At 41.6% G+C, this 11,072-nt stretch overlaps 1 protein-coding gene across 1 annotated transcript; it reads right to left on the bottom strand.

Moving 5' to 3' along the window:
* Positions 1 to 6,353: 6,353 nt before the first annotated feature.
* LOC144497219 (regulator of G-protein signaling 21-like) lies at positions 6,354 to 10,818 on the bottom strand. The gene is made up of 5 exons (XM_078218131.1): positions 10,533 to 10,818; positions 9,592 to 9,702; positions 9,189 to 9,250; positions 8,909 to 9,075; positions 6,354 to 8,056 (listed from the first exon to the last, which is right to left on the bottom strand). Exons 1-5 carry the CDS (start codon positions 10,640 to 10,642, stop codon positions 7,868 to 7,870), a joined length of 639 nt encoding a protein of 212 aa, XP_078074257.1. The 5' UTR covers positions 10,643 to 10,818; the 3' UTR covers positions 6,354 to 7,867.
* Between the last annotated feature and the right edge of the window lie 254 nt (positions 10,819 to 11,072).

Below are 11,072 nucleotides of genomic sequence, written 5' to 3'. Positions count from 1 at the left end.
TCCTACACAGGGCGCAGAACAAAACTGGAACATACTTTGAGACAGCACCTACAATACCACACTCTCACATATGGGAAGCAAGAGTGGAAAGGTGCTGACTGGTGTGAGGCTAACATCACGATGATGGGGCCTATCATTGAAGCCAAGCAACTTGCTCTCATTAATTACAGGAGAGATCTGAGTGATTGGACTCTGAATACACTAGGAGCTGCTTGAAGTACAGCCCAATAGACAGACAGGTGGTGTGCCGATGCCGACTAGTAAAAATGTTGCCAGAATATCCAGATGCCCTTGGGCACAAGGAATGCCAGGGCACATATGAAGGCATCAAAAAGGCAATAGGTTTATCAGCAAAAGAAAAGAAACCCTTTGAGAACAAAGGCAGGGGAAGTCATCATTGATTGCAATGAATAGTTGGAGAGATGGATGGGGCACTACCTTGGAACTCGAGGGAAAACACAGTCATGCAAAAGCTATGGTCACCATTTAGAACCGGCCTGTCATTGAAGAGCTGGATATTGAATCCAAAATGAAGGAACTTAGCAAAACTATTGACTTGCTTTCCAAAGGCAAAGTTCCAGATGTTGATGCTCTATCATCTGAGCTCAACAAGCGCAGGAAGCTGACACTCCTTCAGCATCTGCACAAACCTCTCTGTCTTTACTGGAGGGAGAGGGGCAGTTCCCCGGGATATGTGCGATACAAGGATTGTGACCCTGTGTAAGAACTAGGCTGACTGCAGCAATGCAACAGTTATTGAAGCATCTTCCTGCTGAACAGCATGGGAAAGGTGCTTGCCATTGTTGTCCTTGTCAGACTGCAAATCCTGACAGAGCGCATTACTCCGAATCCCAATGTGCTTTCAGAGCTGGAATATCATCAATCAACATTAACAACTCACCAAGACTCCTTTGAAAGCACCTTCCAAACCTGCAGCCTCTATCACCTGGAAGGACAAAGGCAGCAAACGTATATATATAGGAACACACTCCTCACCATCCTGACTTGGAACTATAATTGGCGTTCCTTCACTGTCGCTGGGTTAAAATCCTACAATTCCCTCCCGAACAGCACTGTGGGTGTTCCTGCAATTCATGGACTGCAGTGGTTCAAGAAGGTGGCTTACCACAACCTTTTCAGGGGCGGTTAGGGATGGGCAATGTAAATGTTGGCCTAGCCAGCGACGCCCACATCCCATGAAAGGATAAAGAAAAGTGATCCTCTCAATCAGTCGGCTGCAAATAAAATGCAGTGAACAAAGGAGACCACTATGTTTGCTTTCATTGATCTCGTGGAGGCATTCAACCATGTGAACAGAGTCAGTCTTTAAGTTGCTGGAGGAAATTGTCAGTCCTCCAATATCGGAGCTACAGTCAGAGTGAAACAGAGTTGTATTCTGCTGCTAACACTGTTTGGCATGATTGCTGCAGCTAGGTACCTTCAATTCATCTACAAAGGCTTTCTATCTACCTACTGGAACTGACAGAAAGCCGTTCAGCCTGGTCTGTGTGAGATCTCCAGATAAAAATGTGCCAAATCCTTGTCAGGGAGTTGCTCTACAACTAGGAGAGAGTTGTCAATGTCTGGGGTGGCAATGAAAAGGAGAAACAGATCAGCTGATCGAAGAGAGCCCAGAGAAAACAGAGGCCAGTAATTCTGGACCTTCCCAGCACTGTCTTCATCTGTGATGTTTAACAAAGAGTTGATCACCATGGGGCAAACCAACATCTCACACGATAGTAAGCTGCCAAGTCACATATGGTGCCATATGCTTCTCTGTATATGGTTTTATTAATAGATATAGTTAACAGTGGTAAAAATAGACCTTAATCTCTATTTTCTTCTTAACATCACTCAACATTATCCCTGACTCAGTTAATCTGCTGTTGGAATGTTCAGACACTTTTGTGAACTTTATACTCAACTATTCCAATGTGTTCCAGGCTAGTCATTCACATTGTACCCCCTGTAAAATTGAGGTCATTCAAACCTCTGTTGATCTTGTCTTAAGTCACAGCAAACCCCTCTCCCCTATCATCTCAGGGCTCACTGATCCACATTGGTTCCTGATCAAGCTATCTTTTGATTTTAACATTTTCATCCTTTTTCTTAAATCCTTCCTAGCTCTGTAATCTCCTCCAACCTCACAACCCTCTGGGATATCTATGGTCCTCTACAACTGGCCTCTTGTGCATTCCTAATTGTAAGCACTTCTTTATTGGAGGTCGTGCCTTCAGTTGTCTAGACCCCAAGCTGTGGAATTCCCTTCTACACATCTCTGCCTTTCTACATCATGTAAGACACTTCTTAAAGACTCAGACACTTGACCTAATGTCCCTTTACATGATTTGATGTCATATTTTGTTTATAATGTTCTTGTGGAGCTCCTTGGAATGTGTCATTTGTTAAAGATGTTGTGTAATTATAGCTTGCTGTTGTTTTGTAGAACACCGTACATTGGCTACATGTCACAATGATGGAGAAAAACCCTAAATTATGCATGGACATACTGAATTTTTAAATAAGATGTATGTTTTTAAAAATGGACTCACAAGTCAAAGATGGCTATGGATGTAAGTTCTGAGAATGTAAATTCAGACACTGCCTGAATTACTCCAGTGTGGGTGATACCAAGGGAGAGATATATCCTGTAAGCTATATCCAAGACCGGTTTGTGGATTTTTGCCCTCCAAGAATATACAAAAGACTGAGCTAAAAAGCCACATGCAAAGCTTAGATTCGTGCTGGGTGTGTTAGAGTGTGACGCAGAAACACAAAGGCAGCTGAGTGCCCCCTGCTCTGGCAGGAGAAAATATAAGTCTCACTTTCTCTCTGATTGTTGAAGCAAGCCAAGTCAGCAAAGCCAAGGAGAAGAGGAAGCAGGACAACTTCCCAGCTAAACTGCAGGATCCTGTCAGCTCAAAACCAACTGTTCAACTGCTGTGGTCAGTGCTACTGGAATCACGATTCTCAAACGGCTGCAATTTTTCACAATCTCCTCCTCATGGACAAGTCAAAGATTGCTTTGTTTACCTTTCTTTTCCTTATTTTTGGACTCACTTCTCATTTCTAATCTATGTGCATGTGTTTTATTATTTTTCTTGTGTCTCGTAGCTAATAAGCTCACTCTCTCTTTAACTCAGGAAAGCCTGGTTAAATTGACTCCCATTAAAGCACAAAATATTGGATCTTGGAAAATGGATCCACAAGGGAAGTGATCCATTTTGAAGTAATCTTGTTGAGATCAACCAACGGGGTTGAATAAAGAAAGGGAATAAGTTCATCCCTCCTCACCTTGGGGCATAACAATTTGGAGGTGGCCCATCCAGAATAACAAATTGGGGCTTGTGTTAAGGTAGTTCCCAGGAGGGCAACCAATTTGGGCTCCTTGCCCAGGGAACAGGCCATAGTCATAGAGCGTTACGTGTTACACTTTTTTTATTGTTCATATGTCTCATGCGTGGGTTGATATCATACATGCAGTTCCTGGTAGCTTGTACATGGTCTTGACAGCTGGTCTGATAAGGAGGAATGCACAGGGGAGTGGTGGAGAGCCCTGCCATGCAGTGGCACAGGCTGCAGCCTCTGGTGGTTAATAATAATGCCCATATTGTGCTTTATGGGCACAGAGTCCCACACTGAAGAAACAGAAGTGATAGCTAAACAACATATGATACAGGAAAGAGTTAAGTGGAGGTTGTGTTACAGATCACTTAAGGAGTCTAAATGGCTGTGACAATGTACACTTTTACACTCATGTTGTAGTCTGGAGCTATGGATAGTGATGGTCGAGGTCACGTACCAACCGACTCAAGAGCAGCTTCTTCCTTGCTGCTGTCAGACTTTTGAATGGACTTACCTTGCATTAAGTTGATCTTTCTCTACACCCTAGCTATGACTGTAACACTACATTCTGCACTCTCTCGTTTCCTTCTCTATGAATGATATGTTTTGTCTGTAGAGCGGGCAAGAAACAATAATTTTCACTGTATGTTAATGCATGTGACAATAATAAATCAAATCAAATGAAATTAAAAAAAGCTCCAATTTTCCTTTGATCACATGGTTGACCAAGAATCTCTGCCACTCTTGCCACTGTGTCGGTAGCATGGCGGTGGCACTGTGGTTAGCACTGTTGGCTCACAGTGCCAGGGACCCAGCTTCGATTACCAGCTTGGGTCACGGTCTGTGTGGAGTTTGCACATTCTCCCCAGATTAACGTCTGTAGTAGGGAAAATGCTGGAATCCATTATTAAAGAGGAGATAGCAGGGCATCTGGATAGAAATGGTTTGATCAATCAGACGCAGCATGGATTCATGAGGGGAAAGTCGTGCTTGACGAACATGTTGGATTTTTATGAAGATGTGACGAGGGCGGTTGATGGAGGAGAACCGGTGGATGCGGTGTTTTTGGATTTCCAAAAGGCGTTTGATAAGGTGCCCCATAAAAGGCTGCTGAAGAAGATTAGGGCACACGGAGTTGGGGGTAGTGTGTTAAAGTGGATTGGGGACTGGCTATCCGACAGGAAGCAAAGAGTCGGAATAAATGGGTGTTTTTCCGGTTGGAGGAAGGTAACTAGTGGCGTGCCGCAGGGATCGGTACTCGGGCCGCAACTGTTTACCATTTATATAGATGATCTGGAGGAGGGGACGGAGTGTAGGGTAACGAAGTTTGCAGACGACACAAAGATAAGTGGAAAAGTGAATCGTGTGGAGGACGGAGAAGATCTGCAGAGAGATTTGGACAGGCTGAGTGAGTGGGCGAGGATATGGCAAATGGAGTATAACGTTGAGAAATGCGAGGTTATACACTTTGGAGGAAATAATAACAAATGGGATTACTATCTCAATGGAAACAAATTAAAACATGCTACCGTGCAAAGGGACCTGGGGGTCCTTGTGCATGAGACGCAAAAGCCCAGTCTGCAGGTACAACAGGTGATCAAGAAGGCAAATGGGATGTTGGCCTATATTGCGAGGGGGATAGAATATAAAAGCCAGGGATGTCTTGATGCACCTGTACAGGGCATTGGTGAGGCCGCAGCTGGAATACTGTGTGCAGTATTGGTCCCCTTATATGAGGAAGGATATATTGGCATTGGAGGGAGTGCAGAGAAGGTTCACCAGGTTGATACCGGAGATGAGGGGTTTGGATTATGAGGAGAGGCTGAGGAGATTGGGTTTGTACTCGTTGGAGTTTAGAAGGATGAGGGGGGATCTTATGGAGACTTATAAGATAATGCGGGGGCTGGATAGGGTGGAGGCGGAGAGATTCTTTCCACTTAGTAAGGAAGTTAAAACTAGAGGACACAGCCTCAAAATAAAGGGGGGTCGGTTTAAGACAGAGTTGAGGAGGAACTTCTTCTCCCAGAGGGTGGTGAATCTCTGGAATTCTCTGCCCACTGAGGTGGTGGAGGCTACCTCGCTGAATATGTTTAAAGCGCGGATGGATGGATTCCTGATCGGTAAGGGAATTAAGGGTTATGGGGATCAGGCGGGTAAGTGGTACTGATCCACGTCAGATCAGCCATGATCTTATTGAATGGCGGGGCAGGCTCGAGGGGCTAGATGGCCTACTCCTGCTCCTATTTCTTATGTTCTTATGTTCTTATGTTCTTATGTCTGCGTGGGTTTCCTCCGGGTGCTCCGGTTTCCTCCACAGTCCGAAAGACTGGCCATGCTAAATTTTCCCACAGTGTACCCGAACAGGCGCTGGAGTGTGGCGATGAGGTGATTTTCATAGTAACTTCATTGCAGTGCTAAAGTAAGCCTACTTGTGACATTAATAAATAAACTTTAAACTGCTATTGGTGTGTGTTGGAAGGATTTGCAATTTAATACTTAACCTGTTTAGCTGTGATACGAATGCCCTTTCTTTGGCCATCAAGTCCTGGGGTGAGACTCAAACCCAGTACATCTGACTCAGAGGCCACTTACCTCTGCACCACTAGACCTCCAAAGGGTATCAAGCCATATTTTATACTTATTTAATATTTTACCATGTAGTGAATAGAGGAAAAGATAGGCAAGTAACATAAATTATTAGCTTGTTATTTATAGCCATTATTGCACCCCATTGGCTGATTATTATTAATTCCCGTAAGTTAATTATTGCTTACAACTGAACTCATGGCCTTTGATTACTTGGTGATCATCAGTTCTTTAGTGTGAGCAGGATGACTGACCAATGAGATATCACACTGACCAACTGAGTCTGCCAACTGGGAAAAGAAAGATCTAAAATGATATAAAATCACCGGACATGGTTTAACCTCACAGAAACATTCACTCTTTAATCCTCTGCTCTGAAAAAATAACCACGCAAGCGAGATCAGAAAAAAGAACGAATCGTCTTGTCAGTTTAATTGTAACACCAAATATTTTATTGCCTGTTCATGAGCATCAGCAACTAGAATGAATAAAATGCCAGGATGTACCAAAAAGTGTGCAAACAATCCATACAAAATGCTCTTTGGTGACATTGCTGGAGCAGTGGTAGCTGTCTGACCTAATGGGGTGGTTGATGAGAAGGTAACAGTTATCAGGAATATTTAGATTTCAAACCATAACCTACAATTCACTCATCATCATGTTGTTGTGTTGTTGGCCATAGTGCAATTGCTGGACAGAAGTCCATCAGTAACATCAAAGACAGATATGGTGCGTGCAAATTTCTTTCACCAAATGTTTGGTCACCTTCCTTCTTTGACTCAGTTATAATTTTAGTCTGATTGCACACCGTTGAGATGTCTTACTGTGTTAAAGATGCTATCAAAGATATTTTTAAAGAGTCTCACATACGGAAGCTCTGTGTAGATGACTACATTTTGCACTTTTGTCGTTGCCAAAATCTAACTTTGTTAAAGAAATTGTAGCAACCTTTCATTCTCCGCAATCAGATTGACACAAATGAATGAAAATGGTCTCCTGTAGAGGACTATGGTAACAGTTCAGGTATTCTAGCAGTCACCATCATTGTAATGACCCCCGGCCTGTCCAACACACTCCTTTTCTGGTAATTAGCTCCAGGCCACCCAAAACACCAAACTACATATAACAAACTGAGGTCATGCACTGCCATTAACTACAGCTACATAATTAGCACAGACTATGATCCACAGTCTTTCTTATACCATCACAATAATGCTATGCTCAGAACATTCCATTTAATATTAGAAAAAAAATAGCAATAATAAATAAATAATCTGTTCACCCAAGTTCCTTTTTTTCTGCATCGGAATATGATGTAACATTAGACATGGAGCATTCTGCAAAGCAGGCAGGATATTCAGTATTGGGAGGCTTACACTAACATCTGATAAAATGGTCTGCATAGCTTATGTTGCAACCATTAAAGGAAATGTTTTCTCAGTTTATCGTTAAGATCCAGTCAGCATTAATGATAGAGCTCAGTTCATTCTCAACTGTACAAAGATATTCTGCCCAGTTCATTCTCAACTGTACAAAGATATTCTGCCCAGTTCATTCTCAACTGTACAAAGATATTCTGCCCCTCTACTGTATCAAATTTGTCACAAGTTCTCCATGTATTTCTTCCTCTGAAGGAAAGATAGTGGTCTTGATAATGGTGAGAAGGCTTGCAATTATACAGATATGTCACATCATATGGGAAACGTTTTGGTCCTTGAAGATGGGCAGTACTCCTTACCCTTCTTCTGTGTTACTTTAACTGTGACAGATACTGAATCATTGTCCATTTGATATCGAGTTTCAGGCTTTATTTTCTGTTTCCTGGCAGATCCATCGCTCTAGCTCTATGAAGTATTGTGGTGCACTCAGGAATTGAGTGAGGCAGAATTAGAGTTCCATAACATAATTGCCTTGTTGTCAGGACAGAACTCTTCATTTAACTGTTCCTGTTAGCGCCCTGTACCTTGTTTATCAGGTTTAAGTAGGCATCTGACTTTAGGAACCTGGGATAAGAGTCCTTCTCCATCAGGCTGAAGATAATTCTTTGGGCTGCCTCGAAACAAGCAGGGGTTGGCAGTAGAATGCTTTTGCTGACTAGATCTCTTGTATTACCATCAATGTTGACCTGTAAATGAAAAGAAAAAGGAGACATTGGTTAAATGCATTGCTCTCTATTTTCCCTCTTTGCCGCATTGTGGTTTCCATAGTTCACTTTGATATCATGAGCAAAGTTCCTGAGGCAATTACTAGACATCATGAGAATAAGCCAAAGTCCCCAAAGTGCATCTGCTCAAAATAACTGCTGGATCTCTCCATATCATCAAACTGTCTTTCACTCTGAGCTGTGAGGGTTCAGTTGAGGTCTGACAGTAAATCATTTCAGTTCTGCCAAAACAGCTAGAATAGATGACTTGTTCTGATGTGAGGACATTTTTCTGTTGAGTGTTAGAGTTTATGCTTTTACAGCACTGCAGCACTGCCCACCCGTTCCTGCTGCCACAAACACAAGCCAAGCTAAGTCCATCCTGTAGGTTCTGCTACATTCAGACTGCTGTGTCCAGATTGGTGTCAGATCCTGGGCTTACGTTGGCTGTGTTCATGGGGGATAGCAATGATATTCTGCCCTGTACTGTATTATTGCACAAACTGGAGTTTTATAATTGGGAGATACCGACATTCATTTTTCTCAGTCTGTCCTAGTTATAGCAATTATAACCCAATGGGAGGATTTGCACAAGAGAGTGCAATTTTCTCTACTGGAATTCGGAGTGAAAAGGCCAGTGTGAGGATAAAATGGTTTGTACCCATGCCAACTCTTTGGCTGGATTTAATGGTATCCAAGTAGGGTGAGGGAAGTGGAATAGAAAGTGAGTGGTCCACTCGCTCCCGCCATCAGATGAATTAGTAAAATAAATAGCATTGTTTCTTCTATCTTTACTTAGACCATTATGTCTATTAATAGGAAAAAGAAACTCACTTGTTTTGGGGCATCACTCTTGATGAATTCTGTGTAAATATGCTGAGCCTTGGAGTCCAGTTTTGCGGAAGATTTGGTTTTCTTGTAGTCCTCACAGACCAGCCAGAAGTCAATGTTCTCCTCACTAAACTCTGACTTAAGGAAAGCTCTGAATGCAGCAAGGCCACCTAAAGGAAGAGAAAATAGCGATTCAAATAATTATTTACTGAGTTATTCAAAAAAATCCAAATGATATCATTGGAGGCATTCATCTAACCTTTTAGTAAGAAATGTCACTTACATGGGTCAGCCAGGAGAACATCCAAAGACTTGGACCATTCCATTGCTTCCTCAAGAGTGAGGCTGGAGAAAGAAAAAAAAGAATAACTTAGAATACTTCACTCCTAATTTCAGAGTAACTTTTCATGTGTTTAAACATTTCTTTTTATTCTTATATTGGCAAGATACTACCTAGCTTAGATAAAATTACTTTAAGAACACTGGAGTGTTCAACTTATCCATTGAAATGAGTTTGATTCTGAAGTGTTTGTTTCTGTGGCAGTATACATTTTTGTTCTTACATTAACGAATCATACTTTCTATATTCTCTTACATTGCAGCTCAATTTCATGATGTTTAACTTTAAGGCAAATGTCTGTCACAGAGAATTCAGTGCTCAAAGGGATGAATGAGAAGGCACTTACCTAATGGATAAGTTCAGTTTTGCTGACATGTTGGGTACAAGACTTATAGATGGATGTTGAGAATTAGAGTTCAATAGTACGGAGAAGAGACGAGTCTTCAGGTCCTTGGCTCTGAGCAACATTGAAAAAAAAACAAGGGTCAGTATTGTTAAAAGGCAATTAAAAACCATTAAGATAAAGAAATCATTGGGTTAAAGAAGTGTTCAATGGAATTTGTTTCTTTTAGAGTTGCTTTACTCAAATATAAAGTTCATATCCTTCTTGTTCTTAACAATACAATTTTACAGTTAAAGAGCCGTTAAGTTAGCAGATAGCACAAACAATTAGAAGAAAAGTACATAAAGAAAATATAGGCTTAGGTGAAACGAAATGAAGGGACCTCTGCAGATGTGTTGTTCTAACAGCCCGAGATATTGACAGACCTATGCAGGCAGACTCCGCTTTATAGATAAAGTCTCTGTGTCAAAATCATTTTAAGCTCTGCTGACGTCTAGTCTTTGTCTTCAAGTCATTTGCATTAATTTTCCATTTTAGATCTTGGGAGAGTAATATTTACATACTCTGACTTAACATAATGGACAGCAAAGTATTCATAGCAAATTATAGCTCTAATTTGCATTATAATCTACATCTACCTTTCTGCATCTTGTCACTTTTTCAACGAACAAAGAAGTTCCCAAATGTATATAAGAAATATTTGTTCAAAAACATTCCACCTGTTTTTAAATTAATGGATACAACCCATTACTCAGTTTTGCTTACAAATGTTTTTTAAGATAAAAGAGCAAATTATTAATTTTATTTGAAAATGTGGGTAGTTACAGTTGAAGTACAGCCTGGGAGAGGAAGCCAGTCAGGTTACACAATACGGACAGTGGAAGCCACATAGAAATGAAGTAATTTAGAGCCTTCTGTAAGTAATAGTAAATCAAAATGCTTACAGGTTCTTTGCTTTCCTTTTCTCTGTCACTTCAGTTCTAATAGTACCAAAGTTGTTGTTGACTTCTTTCAAATTGGTTGTTGTGTCCTGGGGGAACGCGAGTTCAGGCATCTCTGGTTGGTTGACTTGTCCAGGATGATATTGCTTCACTTGCTCTTTCTTCGGATAATCTTGCTCGTCTCACATCGCACTGATATATAAGCAGTAGCTTGTGGGGCTGGGGGTGGGATGAGAGGAAGGCGGGGGGTGGGGGAAGCAGTGTTTGTGCGAATAGAACTTGGTGATCTAAGATCAAGATACCACAAAAAAAAGGAAGTTCTCTTTTTTTCTGGGCCGTTGTTGACGTGATTGCTCAACCAAATAGCAGTCTCATGCGCATGCAGAACTACGCTCTGGTTTCAAATTCAAATAAGTGCAAAGTCTCAAGATCATGCAAATATTGTCCATTTACGTAATTCGTGTCAGAAATGCGACTAGCGAACCATGTTTTCACCGGGATGTTTTCGCTACAGTTTCAGAGTGTGCACTGGGTGTACATCAA

The sequence above is a fragment of the Mustelus asterias genome, chromosome 8 (assembly GCF_964213995.1).
Source record: "Mustelus asterias chromosome 8, sMusAst1.hap1.1, whole genome shotgun sequence".
Classification (NCBI taxonomy): Eukaryota; Metazoa; Chordata; class Chondrichthyes; order Carcharhiniformes; family Triakidae; genus Mustelus; species Mustelus asterias.
The sequence above is the reverse complement of the archived record's forward strand: the minus strand, read 5'-3'. Positions and strand labels throughout refer to the sequence as shown.